We start from the raw sequence: 16,505 nt of genomic DNA on the forward strand, positions 1-16,505 counted from the left end.
TTACATCAGTGTCTGGACTAGTGCTGCAAGGGAATAAAGCTGTGAATATCAAAAAATGTCCATTTTTTTCAAGTACAAATAAGGAGTTCAGCTACAAAGAGAGGGCAGAGGACTGATAGGGGAGGTTCATTTTACAACGCTCGACTGCAGGGCCAGCAGGAGAAGCAAGAGGCAGGCAGCAGCGTTGCCTGTAGAGAAATAATAGGATGATAAAAAATGAAATGAATCGGGTGTAGAGGGGCAGATTTCACTTTTCACAGACAAAGCACATCTGACCACTGACAATGCCAGATTTTGTCCCTTCTGAAGACGCGAGACCCGTGAGACACTTGCAGCTCCGAAGCAAAGCTCCAGAACTCTGCTGTACTTTCTTCTCTGCCTCTGGAACCACCTCAGAGGTTCAACAAAGTCCCAGCACAAATTCTTGCAGGCTCTGAGACCCCTCCACCCCCAGGCTGGGCTCTGTAAACAGAAAACATCTCCAGAGGGCTCCGTGCTGCTCAGCAGCTGCTCCCCAGTGCTGGAGGGTTTTAAGCTGGACTTAAGGGTTACATGCAAACAACTAAATTGGCTTAACTATTTATAGAGCCAAGACTTTTGGCGTGCTGGGTCTCTGGCTGTGGCCATCAGCAAGCGGAGTGGCTGTTTCCCAACACACCACAGGGCTTTCCTAGGCAATCATTTTAATTTATGAATGGGAAGAGCTCACGGTGTGGAAACACAGGAGAATCTTCTCCCGTGGCATCCAGGGCATGGAAAACAAAGGGAACGTTTTTGCTCCATGCCACTGAATCACTGCATCTTTGAGGCTGGAAAAGCCCTCCAGAACCATCAAGTGCAACCTGTGACTTAAGAGCAGCACCCAAACAGAGAAACCCAATTCCTCATGTAATTAAATAATCTTTATTTTTATAAAACATAATACAAAGCATCTACACCATTCACTGGTGGAACATTAGTTGCTATTACACAGTAATTCAGACACAAGTTATTATTTCACACTAGTTCTGCAGTTTCCTCTCACAGTTTGCTCTAGCCACTATGGACTAGCCTGAGGACAGGTCCCACCCTGTGCTCCACAGCTCGGAATTTGTACTTTTGGGTCTGTGATTCTATGCTGGAGCCCACTAAATGGGCTGTGAGGCCTTGCTCTGCCCCATAAAGCCATTTCTAATTGCCCTTTTGTTTTCTTGTTTACTTTCTAAAGCCTCAGAGCTGAGCAGTGCTCTCCTTCTTCCAACCAAGTTTCCCCCCTGTTCAGAAAAGGGGATTCAAATCATTATATTTCAAAATATTTTCAAACGGGTGATTCACAGACACTGCAGTCACTGCCATCCCCATCCAGCTGGGCAGGAAAGGGCTGGAACCCCCTAAAGCTGCACCCCAACCCTCAGCAGAGCTCAGAGCCCAGACCACCAGGGCTGGTGCAAACTCCACGGTGGGCAGCTCAGCAGCTCACCAGGAAGGACCAGCCTGTTTTCACCTGCATTTCTGCAGGAGCTGCTGCTGCAAGCCCTCATTCCCTGCTCAGGTCAGCGGCTGAGACTCTTTTGGCCCCAGATTTCTGCAATCCTGACCAGGGAAAACCCAGCAGACCCCTTTTCCTCAGCTTGGGGCTCGCTGTGAGCACGCAGCAGCGCAGCTGACCTTTCTGAGCATGTCCAGCTCGCTCCCTGTGACTCCTGCCCTTTAGCACCTCTGCAAAACACCTCACTGCTGCTTTTGGGTTCTGGGAATCCCAGAAAACACAAATGGGAAGCGCCAGCTCAGGTGACAAAGCGCTGCTGACGGCTCACAGCAGGAAGTGCTTCACTCAAAGCAACTTTCATACAGCACAGCCTGACACAAACCCCCCGGAATCCATCAAAGGTGGCTTGGTGCTAAATGGAAACACCCTATGAGGTAGGTAAGACTGGACCCACTTCCCAAAGTGGGTTAAGTTGAGGCAAAAAGGCTCCTGGATGTGCTCAACACAGCAGCAGAGCTGGGAAAAAGAGCCAGCAAGCCCCAACCAGCCCTTCTGGTCTCCTTTCAAGGCTTGGTAGTGCTGGATGAGTCAAGTTTCCTCTCCAGGACCAGCTCATCCGTTGGCTCTGCTCATCTGAAGGGGTTTTTTGGGGCTTCTTCAGGTCTTTGGCTGCAGCAAGCAAGGCTCAAGCAAAAGGGGGCACCTGAGCTGCACTGGAGGCTCAAAGGAAATGCTCAAAATCGCAGCAACAACAAAGGAACAGCTTGAGGACATGCAATGAAATAAACTCCAGAAGCTGCCAGCTGGGCATGGCTTTTCCCTACAAATGGGACTGGATAAATAATGCTTATTTTTTCTCCCAGTCAGCTTTATTTTTGCTTAAAAAGACCAGATTCTGGGCCTCTGGCTTCTTTATTTACTAAGCTACAAAATAAATCTCTAAATGTTCAGTTTTATACAGTGACTCAGCCCCAATCAGAGGGAAATCAAAGCCCAGGGGTCAAGGCATCAGTTCAGATGAAGGAGAGCCAAGGTCACTCTATGGCTTCCACAGGGCAGATTCTGGGCAACCAGAAATCCCAATTTGGATTTGGGACACAATTTTGGTGTTTTGGAGACAAAATCAGGGCTTGGCTCATCAGCAAGAAAACCCCTGACTGGCAAATCCTGATGGGGCTTCTCAAAGTGGAGTGTGCTGTTACCCAAGGAGCTAAAAGCAGTGTTTGTAGGGGAGTTTTAACAGTCAGGGAAGAAGAGGGAAAAATCAGGAAAAATTTTCCCTTCTGGATCTGTGTCTTTGGGTGTACTCACAGAGCACCTAGTCCTGTAAATAGGCAGTGCTGATTAGAGCTTCTGGACGCTACAGAAAATAAGTTATCAATATGTTAATGAACAAGTTATTAAAAGGAGTTAGAAAGGGTAGGAAACAACAACCTACCTAAAATACTGATTTTTCTAGAGTCTCGCTCTAGCTCGACCACCAAAGTCGTTTCTCCCAAGGGAAACACAGGAATGATGAACCAAGTGCAGATAACAACCATCACTTTTTTCATGTAGCACCTCTCAAGTAAAAATCCGAAAGTGCGTGACAGATGGAGCAGCTCCATCTCCCCCAAGTCACGGAGGGGGAATTAGGCACAGAGTTCCAGTTGTGAGACTTGCCCAAGGTCACACAACGAGGTGGTGGAAGAGCCAGGAATCCCAGCTTGGATGCAGCACTAGAACACTTCTTCCTACCAGCACGGAGAGTCACTCTAGCTGCCTAGACTGCACAGGACACTGCACACGGAGACCTAGCCTTACCTCCTGCTCTCTTCCAAGATCCTGAAGGAGGTGCCTACACACACCGCTATTCACACCTGCACTGCTGGACCAGTCATGTTTAGTCTATAAATTAGCCCTTCTTTCCCTCCTCGTTCAGGCTGTGCTTACGTGCACACCGCTCCAGCCTCTGCCAGGCCGAGCACTGCAGACCCAGTGAATCCATGGCATAGCTCCATGGATTCAGTGGAGTTAGGCCAGGGATAAATTTGGCTCCAGAACTGCTAACGTGCGTTGGCTCCTCTCCCGCCAGCGGCATTTCAGGCACGATCCCCCTCCTTGCCAGCCCGCAGACTCGAGGAACTCTCTGCTCGGCCTCCGCTCAGTGGCTTTTGAGATGCCCGTTGGTTTTCCAGCCCAGCTCGTGGCTCCTGCGGCTCCTCCAGGCCTGGTACTTCCTCATGCTCTTCCTGCGGGCGAAGCGGCAGATGCTGACCATGAACACCCAGGACACCACGTACATGACGACCCCTCCCAGCTTGATGAACCAGCGGGGCCTGGGCGAGGCCAGCTCGCAGTACATCAGCCAGGCGCCCATGCCGATGCGCACGCCGGTGAAGAGCACCACGAAGAGGAAATCCACCAGGTCGCCCGTGAAGGTGTGGTAGCGGCCCAGCTCCTTGAGGAACCAGCGGGCCTGCAGCAGCGGGTTGGTGATCTCGCTGCCGAAGATGACGGCGTTGACGTCGGCGGCCGACTCGCCCAGGGCCAAGGAGGCGGCGATGCCCACGATGCTGACCAGGTGGTGGGCCAGCATCAGGGCGCCCTCCGTCTGGAAGTACACGCACCAACACAGGTCGAAGATGAAGTAGCCCAAGCTAAGGCACAGCCCGTGCACCTGAAGGGTTGTGTTGGGTGACCCTGAAAGGGAAAAACAGAGCTTAAAGCGTGGAGGCAGCAGGATGTGAGACAGGGCAGGGGTGGCACTGGTGACAGCCCGGCCACGGAAGTCCCCCGAGTCACAATGCCACAGTTGTTAGTCCGGCAGCTGCACACACGTAATGGCCACACACGAGGTCACACGCTCTGCCAAAGGGCAGCTGGGGAGGGGCAGTACCCCAGCAAAATACAGTACCAGGCTCTCCGTTCCTCTGGGGCTGTCCACCACAAAGATATCACTGCAGGCAGCGTCCCTCAGGCGGGATGGGGACTGGGGTGCTGGGAGAAGCCCAGGGGAGGTGGGATCACGATTTCCTCACTCACCTGGGTGGCTCAGGGGCCAGGGGCCGTCGATGAAGCCGATGTAAGCAGACAGGCAGGTGGCCAGGATGCCGTGGGTCAGTGTGACCAGCCTGCAGCTCCACTCGAGGTTCCGGTGCCGGTAGCGGTGGCAGAACCACTTGTAGAGGCAGAACCAGGCCAGCAGGCTGCAGGCTGCACGCAGGGGCAGCGGGAACAGCATCCTGTCCTGGGAAGAGCAGGACACAAGGGATCAGAAGGACAAAGCGAGCAGGAGGTCGAGCCTGTGCCAGTGTCAGCACAGCCCAGCACGGCTTTGCTCCATAACCATCCCGGCCCCGTGTGCGCAGAGCTGCTCTTGATGGGGCTGCTTGCTCCTGGCACATTTTCTCTGTGTGAAAACCACTTTATTCTCCTCACTGCAAGCTCCATTTCATCCTTACTGGCACCAAAACCATCCTTACTGGCACCAAAACCTACCGGTAATTTGTATCACCGGTAGCCATGAGGCCCTAATGAAAGCAGCCTCTACAATGTCTTTTGGATGCAACAGAACAAGAATCTGTGTCCAAAAAGATTTCCTTTTTCATCAGTATTTCTTTTATACAAGTTCCCTCACACACACTCTCTCAAACAAGCAGAAGACAAAATTGCCAGAGCAAAACTACAGCACATAAACACTTGTGGATGTTGCTGAAACCCTCCAAATACACATTGCTCTATTCTCCACCTCGTCCCTATAATGCCTTCCCATGAAATGCGTGTCTCGCTGCTCCTGGGCATTCAGGGCAGCGCAGCTGAGCCAGGCTTTGGCATGCAGGAGTTCCCAGTCGTGCCAAAGCTGCGCTGGTGCCTGCTGCCCAGCTCTGGCCTCTCCCCCAGGCCTGGCAGCACCAGAGGGACTTCACGGGATGAGGAGTCAGAGCTGCAAAGCCCAACCTTCCTGTCTGGCCTGTTGGAGCATTCCCAGGCACGACTGGAGGCTGGGTAAACAAAACCATTATGTTTTAATGTTTTAATGGGCCTTGGGAACACGGAGAGATGAAATAGGGGTGGGATTGACTGCTCTGAGCAGGCTTTTCCATTCACGTCCCCGGTGCTCCAGGTCCAGACTCAGAGCAGATAAGGAAGGGAGAATTGGCAAAAGGGATTGACACTAGGAAGGCCAATAAAATTTACAAAGCAGCAATAATTACAGAACAATAAATGACAAACAAATAATCCTATATCATAAATAACAAATAATTCTATATAACATACATATACACAATAAATTAACAAATAACATGCAATAATATATAAAAATAATGTATTTCCCCACATATGATTTTATATAAGATTATAAATTATTTTATATATTTTATATTATATTATATTATATTATATTATATTATAATATTATTTTATATACGATTATATATTATTTTATATATTATGTTGTGTTATATTATATTATATTATATTATATTATATTATATTATTGCATTATATTGTATTGTACTATATTATATAATAATAATATTATTATATTATATTGTTATATTATATCATTATATTATATTATTGCATATATTATTATGTATCTATTATACATAACAGATATTCCACTATAATTTGTATCACCGGTAGCCATGAGGCCCTAATGAAAGCAGCCTCTACGATAAACACACATGCCTAAAAACCCGGCGTGCAGAACACCCCGAAAACGATCAAACCCCACATGGGCACCTCCAGCAAAGCACCCTTATCCCGTTATCCTCATTATTTTTTAGTCCAAGCGGGAAGATGGAGGAGCTCCGGGACCGTACCAACAGCACGATCCGCAGCCGCGGGGCACCGCCTGCGCGCACCCGGCCCATCCTCCGCACCCGCGGGATGCAGCGGCCCCGGCCCCATCGCCTGCGGCTCCCGCGGCCCCCGGGGACGGGGACGGGGACGGGGACAGGGACAGGAGCCTCCCCAGCACCCACCTGCCGGGCCGCGCTGCCGGAGCCGCCCCGGATCACGGAGCGAGCGGCGGCGGCCGAGGGGCACCTGGCGGCCGGGAGGAGGGACGGCAGGGATGGGGATGAGGAGGAGGAGGAGGGACGGGAGGAGGGACGGCAGGGATGGGGATGGGGAGGAGGAGGAGGGACGGGAGGAGGGACGGCAGGGATGGGGATGGGGAGGAGGAGGAGGAGGGACGGGAGGAGGGACGGCAGGGATGGGGATGGGGAGGAGGAGGAGGGATGGGAGGAGGGACGGCAGGGATGGGGATGGGGAGGAGGAGGAGGGACGGGAGGAGGGACGGCAGGGATGGGGATGGGGAGGAGGAGGAGGGACGGGAGGAGGGACGGCAGGGATGGGGATGGGGAGGAGGAGGAGGGGTGGGAGGAGGGAATAGGGGCGGCAGGATGGCGGGAATGGCGATCCGCGGCCCCGCAGCGCATCCCTGGGAAGGGGCACGTCCCTGGGAAGGGGCACATCCTGGGAAGGGGCACATCCTGGGAAGGGGCACATCCCGGGGAAAGGGGCACATCCCGGGAAAGGGGCACGTCCCTGGGAAGGGGCACGTCCCTGGGAAGGGGCACGTCCCGGGGAAAGGCGCACACCCCTGAGAAGGGGCACATCCCGGGGATGGGGCACATCCCGGAAAAGGGACACATCCCGGGAAAGGGGCACGTCCCGGGGAAAGGGGCACGTCCCGGGGAAAGGGGCACGTCCCTGCCCTCCCTGCTGCGTCCTGGGATGCCCTGAGCTGGAAGGGATCCAGCAGGATGGCGAGCCCAGCCCCTGCTCCTGCACCCCGACAGTCCCACCCTGTGCCTCGGAGCTGTGTCCCAAAGCTCCTGGAGCTCTTGGGGCCGTGCCCGTTCCCTGGGGAGCCCCCGGCACCCTCTTTTCCCGATATCCAACCTAAATCTGCGCTGGCACAGCTCAGCCTGTCCCTGCTCGCAGAGATCAGCGCTCCCCCTGTGAGGAAGCTGCAGACCCCAAATTGTCTCCTCCGGGTGAGAGCAGCCGAGTGCCCTCAGCCTCTCCTCCTGTGGCCCCTCCAGACCCTCCACTCGTTCGGCCCAGCTGCCACAGGAGATGATCCCAGCAGGTGATGTCCCCACGGGGCACACCTGCAGGAGCACCGCGGTAGCCCGGGGACACAGAAACCAGTCCCACACCCGCCGCAATCACCCCGTGTGTGCCACAGAGAGAGATACGGGCACGGAGCACAGCCAGCCTTTGCTCTCCTCACTCCTGGGAGCAGAGCTGCAGGGCTCCAGGGCTGTGCCAGGGCAGGCATCTCCACTCACAGCCCTGCTGCTCGAGGGCCAGACTCAGAGCAGGTAGGGACGGGAGAATCCTGATGTGACAAAAGGGATTGACCAGCTGGAGGAGGCTGGTGGAAAGAGAGGAACGAGTTGTAAAATTACTGAGGTCTTTTCCACACCTACTCATGAAAAAGATAGGTCTCAACAGCCTGGGATTTTTGGAATAAGATGATCTTTGAGGTCTCTTCCAACCCAAACCATTCTGGGATTCTATGAGCAGCCAGGAAGAAAACCAGGGATGTTCCCAGAGGAGCACTCAGAGCAGCAGCAGGTCCAAGGTGACATCCCCCGAGGGGTTTTGTCACCCGGAACGGAGCAGTGCAGCTGCAGCGGGCTGGGAGAGCTCACACCCAGCCCTGGACAGCCCCTCCATCCCCTGCTTCTGCAGCAGCTATAAACCCAGCAGTTTCTTCTCACTGCAGGCGCTCAGCGCTGCCCAATGTCTCTGCTGCCTTCCACATCCCAAATTCAGGCTTTAAGCAGGACACTGAAGCAGCTACAGAAGTTCCTCCACCTTTCATGAGTTACAGTCAAAACAACCTCTCACACCCGAAAACGCGGGGTTGGTTTTTTTCCTTCATCCCGTCAAGTTTTACCTTTTGAAATGCAGATGGTGGGAGTGGCTTGACCTGCCTCTTGCAGCTCTCATAATGAGCGCTTTCAGCTGGGCAGTCACCAAGATACAGATCTTACTTTTCCAGTTCAGGCCAGGTGCAGCTTCCCACTGCCACAAAATGCTCATCCTCCTGCTATTTCAGCACATCCTCGTGAGCATTAATAGCGCGTTTGCCTCTCTGACAAATCTGAGGTCTCATCTTGCTTCCCTCCCCCTTTGCTGGCCCTCCAGCAGCCTCAGAAACACCTGAGACGGAGCTGCTTTAATATTTAGCTTAGGACAGAGAAAAGCGTGGACAGACAGGAGATTATAGGGCTGATGTTTTCACATCAGGAGCATGGTTAGGTGGAATATTAGGGAAAAAAATTCTTGGCTGTGAGGGTGACGAGGAGCTGGGATGGGATTCCCAGAGAAGCTGTGCCTGCCCTGGAAGCGTCCAAGCCAGGCTGGATGGGGCTCGGAGCAAGCAGGGATAGAAGCAGGGGATTTTTGGGAGGAGATGAGATGATCTTCAAGGTCCCTTCCAACCCAAACCACCGTGGGATTCTGTGAGCAGCCAGGAAGAAAAACAGAGATGTTCAGGGAAGAATACTCAGAGTCCTAACACGGCACAGATCATTTCATGCAGGAGGTGGGACACACAGAAGTCGTGAAGGGTTTGTTTTTTTTTTTTGTAAACTTTGCACGGTGAGGTGCAAGGTAGCGAGTGAAATCATCTCCCTGTGGATTGTACCAGAAGTGAGGTGCAGCTTTATACACCAATTTTCCTGTTTGCTTTGTGCAGCGTCAGCCATTTCAACGGGCTGCGTTGCACTGGCTCGTTTGGCCTGCAGACGAACAGAGTTCAGCAAAACAGCTCAGGGCAGGAGCCTCTGCAGACAGTTGTTTGCACGCTGCTGCCTCATTTAGTACAGCCACAGCCTCCCCCAGCTCTCCTGGACCTGCTCTAACCAGAGCTCCCAGCACTGAAAAGCATCACAGAATGTATTTATCATCTTACCCACACTGGGAAACTCCTTGTCCACAATGAAACTGGGAATAAACAAGAGCTGGAAACCTGGGAGTTCAACAGGCCGTTACTAAAACTCAGCTTTTGTGGCTGTAAAAACCCTCAGGGATATTTGATGGACTAAAAGCAGGCACCTCCATGAAAAATCACGTTCTTTGAAATAAGAATTTCAGTGGGCTAGTGGAGCTGGGTGATCTTCTAGCATCACATTAGAGGGTACAGCACTAGAATTATCCTTGGGTGACATTTAGCAGATGAGACCCTGAGGGCACTTCTATTACACCAAACCTCCCCAGGTAACTGGTTACACAAGCAGTCTGGGTGCCCGGGGATGCTCTCCCAGTAGTGTCCTCCAGCTGAAGGAAGAGGTTTTTCTCACTGGAAGCCAATCCAGGCTCTCCTCCACTCCAGACAGCAGAGCCCTGGCCCAGCAGGAGCAGAAACAACCAGAACCAGCCACTCAGTGGTGCCTTAGGACATCTTATAACCCCCAAGATGCTCTCATGCTTTGGATTGCTTCTCCAAAAAAACCACAGACAAGTTAGCCTGCAACCCTTCAAACTGGGCATTGCCCCAGTGAAAGAAGCAGAAAGGCAGAGAAAAAACAAAAGCACGCTGGGATGGAGGAGGCCATGGCCAGAATTCAGGTGATTCTTGTGTCCAGCAAGAGCAAACCCCTCAGTCTGGGAGCTCCTACTCTCTCTGCAGCGCTGATTCATTGGCAAAGCAGGTTTTGGGGTGCATTGCTCCCAAACCTGAGCTTCGGCTGAGCCTCACAGCTCCAGCCTGACCTCCAGGGCTCCCGGCTCAGCCTGGGCTCCGTTCCTCAGCTCCTCTCTGCTTCCCGAGCTGCACGAAGGGAATGCAGCAGTGACCGTGGCATCCTCAGCCTTCCCTCAAGGCCTTGGGCTCAGCCCTCACTCCAGCTGCCTCCTCAAGACCCAGAACAAAAGAACATCGCAGCCATCAGGTCTTTTTCAAAAGAGAACATGACTTTATTAGAAGTCCCGTGACTCAGAGGAGTTTTTGGAAGAACACAGAGCCTGGCAGGTGCCCGCTCCTCAGGAGGCCACTCTGGCTCCTGCTTTCCCAAAAATATTGGCCCAGGAAGTTGCCTGGGTTCACAGCTGCAATGCCTTCAGTGGATGTGTCCAAAGTGAGGTTATTTCGGGTTATTTTTTAATCTCTCCAGACACCTTGAGGAGCCCCAGCCAAAGGCTGATATCTGCCCTGAACAGAGCCAAATTCAGTGAGATAAAGGCAGTGGAGGAGCTGCATCCCCACTGCTCCCCTCCCTCACCTCTGCATTTGCTTCTCAGCTCTCAGAGAGGCTTTTGGAGGAGACTAAATCTGAACGGTGGCCTTGAACAGAGGGAAATTCACATTAAAACCCCAGGGGAAATGTCAGAACACGATTCTGAGAGGTAAAGAAAACGAGAGAACTGTTCCATGCTCTGAGGCCTGCTGGTGTGGAGCAGCTGTCACACCGAGATCTGCCTAAACAATCCTGTCACCCCTGGAAATAGTCACATTTGACTCATTAGCCATTAATTCAGCTTAAGTGGTTTGCAAATGAGCCAACAGGGCAGAAAGAGCATCCAGGGGGGCTCTTCACTATCCTCCCTCTCCCACAAAAAGCCTGATTATTCTTCTTATGCAATCCCAGCCTCGGCCAACACCTGCTGGTGGAGTTTATTGGCACAAGTCTAACTCCTGACTCTTGTTTGTGAGGGCCTGAGTCAGTCCCGGAGAAATCACTCTGCTCTGAGATCAGCACCAATGGAAGTGTTAAAAAAAGGAGTAAAGGAAATGTAAATTAAAAACGAGGTAAAACACTGCCTCACCTTGAGTACCATCACTTCACACTCAAAGGACAACTCCACTACACCCCTGCAAGCACTTCAGTCTTGTTCAGAGTCTTTCACTCGAGTATTTAGCCAAGCACATTGTCCAAATCCAGGATTATTAAGGAGGGTGAGGCTCAGGAAATCTTTGCCAGGTCACGCCCCTCACCCAGTCCCACTGGCAGGAAAACGGGATTTTTTTCATATTTTTCTCTACACTGTCAAATAACTCTGCATTGGAAATGAGGACAGAACATACAGACTGTGCAATTATTGGTTGCAGATTGATCACCTCTGGCACTGCCACCCTCCTTGGGACTGTGCCACTGCTGGAGAACTCGGGGAATCAGTGCCAGGCTCCTCAGTTTGCACTCAAATCCCTCTTCTCTCAGCTTTTCCGTGTTCCTAGCACCGATCCATCTCCTCCAGGGGCAGCAGAAAGTCAATTCCGTGTCATTTTAGTTGTTCTTTTCACAGGAACGAGCTCCAGCAGCCAGGCCCCAAACCCAGGGGATCATCCTCTGCAACCCGTTAACAAGCAGCCAAGAAGTTTCCACAGGCACCCTCCTACTCCTGAAGGGACTGTGCGTCCACAGAAGGGGCTTTTTTCCACATTTTCCTCCTTACAAAGCGACAAATTTCAACCATGAACCCCAGGGACACCACGTACATGGCCAGGCCCCCAGCCTTGAGGAGCCAGTTGGGTTCGGGGGACGTCACCACGCCGTACATGATCCACGCTCCCGCCCCGATGCGCAGCACCAGGAAGAGGAGCACGAAGAGGAAATCCACCAGTTTCCCCAGGGAAGTGTGGTAGGAGCCCGTTTCCCGCAGGAACCAGCGCGTCTGGAGCAGGGGGTTGGTGATTTCGCTGACAAACACCACGGCGTTCACTTCCGTGGCGGATTTGCCCAGCCCCAGCACCAGGATCATGCCACAGATGCTCAGGGTGTGGTGGAGCAGCATCAGGTCCCCCTCGGTCTGGAAGTACAGGCACCAGCCCAGGTCAAAGATGAAGTAGCCCAAGGTCAGGGACAGCACGTGGATCTGGAGAGGGGTGTTTGGTGAACCTGGGATGGAAGATGTTTTATTTAAGATATTTTTCTGCTTTACAGATCACTACAGGTCGATGGTGCTTCTCGCCTCCTAAATTTCCAGCCTTGTCCAAGTGCCAGGAATTAGGGATATTTGGTTCTGCTTCCCCTTCACACCCCAGCCTGCCCAGCAGGCCCATGCCATCCTGCCCCACTGCTGCTTCCCTTCTCCTTCCAGCCTTTTGGAAAGGCCAGACCTCCATCAGCAGCACCATCTGAGATTTAACCACAGGAACCAGCCAGCAAAACCTTGCAGCTGAATTTCAGGAGTTATTACACCCTTCATGATGCGAAAGCACTTTGTTCTCCACACCTTGCTACACCTGATGCTGCGATAAAGTCAAGCTGCCAACCTGGAAACTTCCAATTTGTACATGGACAAGCCAAAAAAAAAAAAAAAATTAAAATAACAAAAGGATGAACACGAGAAGTGGTGGAAAAGGAAGCAGCGGAATTAAACAAAATTTGGCCCCGGACACGCAGGTGTAAGAGGAGAGGAAACCAGCCCCTACCTCCACCTGTGAGAGATGCACAGGGGAGGGTGAATTCCAGACATACCTGCGTGGGTCAGAGGCCAGGGGCCATCCAGGAACATGACATAGCCAGAGAGGCAGGTGACAATGAGCCCGTGCAGGAGGGTGACCAGGCGACAGCTCCACTTGCAGGAACGCTGCCTGTTCCAGCGGCACAGGCAGCTGTAGAGACACAGCCAGGTGGCAAAGCTGCAGCTCACCTCCAGGACGATGGGAACCATCCTGCTGGACACGGAGGGACAGCGTGAGGAGGGCAGCAGCCCCTCAGAAAGCCGGGCTCATCCCCACCATCCTCCGTATCCACCCATGGAAATCCCGGACAGGGTGGGGGAAAAACCCCACAAAAACCGGAACGAGCAGAACAAACCTTGCCGTGAGCACCGTTTCCAAATCCCCCGAACGGGAAACCCACAACCCCAACCCTCCCGCTGCCAAAGCACCTCTGCTCCTCGGGCACCGGGGGGGGACCAGACCCCATCCCCATCCCGGCACGGGCTGGGGGTACCCGAGAACCCCCAAATCCTCACCCCGCTCCGGCTCTGCGCGCCCAGCACCTGCGCCCGGCTGGGGCTGCCCGGGCGGGAGGCGGTGCCAGCGCTCCCGGAGCCTTTTATCGTCCCTGCCCAGCCCTGCCCGGCCCAGCCCTGCCCAGCCCGGCCCGGCCCGGCCCGGCCCGGCCCCCGCTGCATCCCCCGAGGATGCTCCGCCGCATCCCCGCAGGCTCTGCCCGCTGGAGCCGCCCCGGAGGCGCGCAGGGATGCGCGGAGCGGAGCTGCGAGCCCCGGGGCAGGGCCAGCGCCGGGGCAGGGCGGGCAGGGAAGGGGGAACGGGGCGGGGGAAGCGGGACAGGCGCTCCGTACCTCCGCCCAGCCTCGGCTCGCCCGGCTGGAGCCGTCCCGGAGGGCGCCCAGACTTTATTTTGGCTGGGCGTTTTCCTGCCTATTTATGGAGAATAAAGCTGGATCAGGCTGGGTGTTCTTTATCTTCTTTTCTTCCTATTTTTTCCTATTGTTTTGCCGAGTCTCCTGGAGTCTTCTTCCCAGCTCTCTCGCAGCTGGGGGTGCGGGGAGCACCTTCGTGCGGATTGCAGGGAGGGGAGGCCGGGGCAGGACTCAGAGGCTTGGGGACGGGCCGGGAGTGGTGCCGGACACTCGGTGCTCAGGGAGATGTGACACACAACGTGCAGAACAGGATGAGTGAGCCAGGAGCTGAGCTGGGGCCAAGCTCACGGCTAGGAGTGAGTAACCAGGACAGGGCTGTGCTTCTTCCAAGCCCTGCCAGCCAGCTGGGTGTCAGCGCTGTGTCATCCCTGACTCAGTTTGCTTTAAAATCTGATACTGTGTCCCCCAAACGACCCCGCAGCCAGAGCTCTGCTCTGGGAGTGAAGCCACTGAGGGCACGAGAGCCCTTCCCAGTGAGCTCTGCCACGTGTGCTGTGCTGCACAGGATGCTCCTGTGAGTTATACACTCAAATATCCTTTTAATTGGACTGTAGATTATAGGTTTCTCTTATATTTGAGCTAAAACTTGCTGATTTTGGTCTCCTTTTCTAGCATTTTGAAGCAGGAGGAAGGGTGTCCCACTGCAGTTTGAGCATCTGTGAAGCTGAGCCTGAATTTAAGCTGCAAGGTGTTCTTGGACTGACAGGATCCATGCCAAGCCTACCAGAGCTGGAAATCCTGAGGCTGTGAGCATCAGGAACAATGAGGGAGCTCGGTGGCATCATTTGGGCACTGGGAAATGCTCAAAATCTCCCTTCAGTCCACAAGGAAACCTGGGAAGGACGAGGAATATTCCCCCAGCTTGCACTCCCTCTCCTCACAGGTGGAAATCAGAGGAGGAAAGAAATGAATGAACAATAAAAAACTTAAATACCAACAAAAATGTGTTAATTTTCCAGCCCTCCCCAGCTTTGCTTGGACTTGGGCACTGCTAAATATCAATTTATGAGATAGCCCAGCTGCTGATGTGCAGCTGGAATTGCCACAGCAGCTCTCCTTGGAGAGGGGCAGGCACAGGGAGCACGGGGATGCTCCAGGCACAGCTCTGGGGACAGCTCAGCTGCTCAGGAGGTCACCGAGTTCCCACAGGGAGCGATTGCTCCCTGCATTGTTCCTCCGTGCCTGTGGGAGGTGACTCCTGCTCCTGGAAAGCTGGAATTTCCTGCCCTGTTGATTTGAGCTCCCTCAGATGCTCTCCTGCGAGGCTGGAAGCGTTCCTGGGTGGCAGGGGAGCGAAGCTCTTTCCCTTCCAGCTGGAGCTTTTTTGTGGAGCACACAATCTGCTGGTGTTTGTTTTCCCACTCGGGGCCAGTTCATCAATAAATCCCAGGGATTTGCCGTTGTGTTTGTAAACTTTGTGGAGGAGATGAACCCTCAGGATGTTTTTGCACAACGCCTGGCAGAGCTTGGCCTTGATCTCAGTGGAAACATTCACGTGCAGGTGCTGTTATTCAGCTTTTAATACACTGGTGGTTTCCCTCCCAGTTTTCAGGAACGTTATTCCAAAATTCATGCAGGTGGGAGCAAATGACTTGGAGGGATTCCTGAGCAGCAAATGGAATGGGTTGGAATGGAAGCCAGATTTGGATCTTAACGTATCTTCTCAAGGCTCTGAGAGCATATGGATGCACAGTAGACTGTGGAGATGATTGGAAAGAGCTGATTTAACTTTATTTTTGATCCCTTTGACCAAGGGCTCATAAACCTCTGCCAGCCTGGACCAAGTCACTTGACTCTGAAGGCAAAATACAAATTACAGCTCAGCTCCCAGGGGTTAATCCAGGAATTCATCCAGGAATTCCTGGGTGAAAGGTGCAGGCTGAGATGATGAAGACAATCAGTGCTCACTGTGGAAATAATTGCTGATCATCTCTGAAAGAATTTGAGATTTTCACAGTGGAAACAAGCTGGAAACTACAGCTGTGCTGAGGCTTGGGTTAATAAATGTCCTCGGTGATGGGTGGCTGGAGAATCAGCTGTGATGTTCATCAGTCCCCAAATTCTGCTCTTGGGCTCAAATTGAGCACTGGGAGAAGGAAATTGGATTTTCATCACCAGTGCCTGTCAGGGATCAAGTCCCTTCTCCAAGGTCACGCAGAAAGTAAAATGAGACAGAGTGGCCCAAAGGTTCAGATCGGTGTTTAAATCTGTCCTTATCTGCTAATCTTAACTATCCATATCAGCCAAAATTAATTAAAAATAAAGGAGAAATCTGCTAATCTTAACTATCCATATCAGCCAAAATTAATTAAAAATAAAGGAGAAATCAGAGTGGAACTGTAACCATAATTTTCCTGGTGACAAGCTGTGAAAATCGACTTTTCCTTTGGAACCTCATGGAATTCCCAAGCACTTGCACCAAGCTCAAGCAATACTACGTGGACACAAAAACAGAGAACAGAAGATCAATTCCTCACAGCTCAAAGACCAGAAGGCATCTCAATAATTGCTCGTTATTATTTGGTATCAGATAAAACCCCCAAAAAAGAGGAAAATAAATAAAAAAGGGAAGGTCAAGACTCCTTTTCATCCCATTCATTTGTGTAAACCAACGCAAATCACAATTTCCCCCCAAGGTTTCCAGCAATAACAAGACCTGGACACAAGTTTTGCAAAAGACAATTTTTTTTTTTTG

At 52.6% G+C, this 16,505-nt stretch overlaps 2 protein-coding genes across 6 annotated transcripts; both read right to left on the bottom strand.

The window, feature by feature from the left end:
- Positions 1–889: 889 nt before the first annotated feature.
- On the bottom strand, positions 890–11,378 carry LOC119711416 (TLC domain-containing protein 5-like). 4 transcript variants are annotated; one of them, XM_038161615.1, is made up of 3 exons: positions 11,243–11,378; positions 4,493–4,697; positions 890–4,150 (listed from the first exon to the last, which is right to left on the bottom strand). In XM_038161615.1, the coding sequence occupies exons 1-3, from the start codon at positions 11,252–11,254 to the stop codon at positions 3,612–3,614; spliced, it is 756 nt and encodes a 251-aa protein (XP_038017543.1). In that variant the 5' UTR covers positions 11,255–11,378; the 3' UTR covers positions 890–3,611. The 4 variants fall into 4 exon arrangements, with proteins under 4 accessions (XP_038017543.1, XP_038017545.1, XP_038017546.1 ...); XM_038161617.1 differs by lacking the exon at positions 11,243–11,378 and adding an exon at positions 8,370–8,497; XM_038161618.1 differs by lacking the exon at positions 11,243–11,378 and adding an exon at positions 6,439–6,547.
- Positions 10,394–13,466, bottom strand: LOC119711417 (TLC domain-containing protein 5-like). 2 transcript variants are annotated; one of them, XM_038161620.1, is made up of 3 exons: positions 13,397–13,458; positions 12,895–13,094; positions 10,394–12,312 (listed from the first exon to the last, which is right to left on the bottom strand). In XM_038161620.1, the coding sequence occupies exons 2-3, from the start codon at positions 13,088–13,090 to the stop codon at positions 11,810–11,812; spliced, it is 699 nt and encodes a 232-aa protein (XP_038017548.1). In that variant the 5' UTR covers positions 13,091–13,094; positions 13,397–13,458; the 3' UTR covers positions 10,394–11,809. The 2 variants fall into 2 exon arrangements, with proteins under 2 accessions (XP_038017548.1, XP_038017547.1); XM_038161619.1 differs by having other exon boundaries at positions 10,395–12,312; positions 12,895–13,091; positions 13,397–13,466.
- Between the last annotated feature and the right edge of the window lie 3,039 nt (positions 13,467–16,505).

This window comes from Motacilla alba, chromosome 24, assembly GCF_015832195.1.
Source record: "Motacilla alba alba isolate MOTALB_02 chromosome 24, Motacilla_alba_V1.0_pri, whole genome shotgun sequence".
Taxonomy (NCBI): domain Eukaryota; kingdom Metazoa; phylum Chordata; class Aves; order Passeriformes; family Motacillidae; genus Motacilla; species Motacilla alba.

Excerpts from the sequence above, each read along its gene's own strand:
- LOC119711416 (XM_038161614.1), bottom strand. The coding sequence starts at position 6,327 with ATGGGCCGGGTGCGCGCAGGCGGTGCCCCGCGGCTGCGGATCGTGCTG. Across the intron at positions 4,698-6,276 it reads GGCTGCGGATCGTGCTGTTG|GACAGGATGCTGTTCCCGCT; the intron begins GTACGGTCCCGG and ends TGCTCTTCCCAG. Across the intron at positions 4,151-4,492 it reads CTGGCCCCTGAGCCACCCAG|GGTCACCCAACACAACCCTT; the intron begins GTGAGTGAGGAA and ends TTTCCCTTTCAG.
- LOC119711417 (XM_038161620.1), bottom strand. The coding sequence starts at position 13,090 with ATGGTTCCCATCGTCCTGGAGGTGAGCTGCAGCTTTGCCACCTGGCTG. Across the intron at positions 12,313-12,894 it reads CTGGCCTCTGACCCACGCAG|GTTCACCAAACACCCCTCTC; the intron begins GTATGTCTGGAA and ends CTTCCATCCCAG.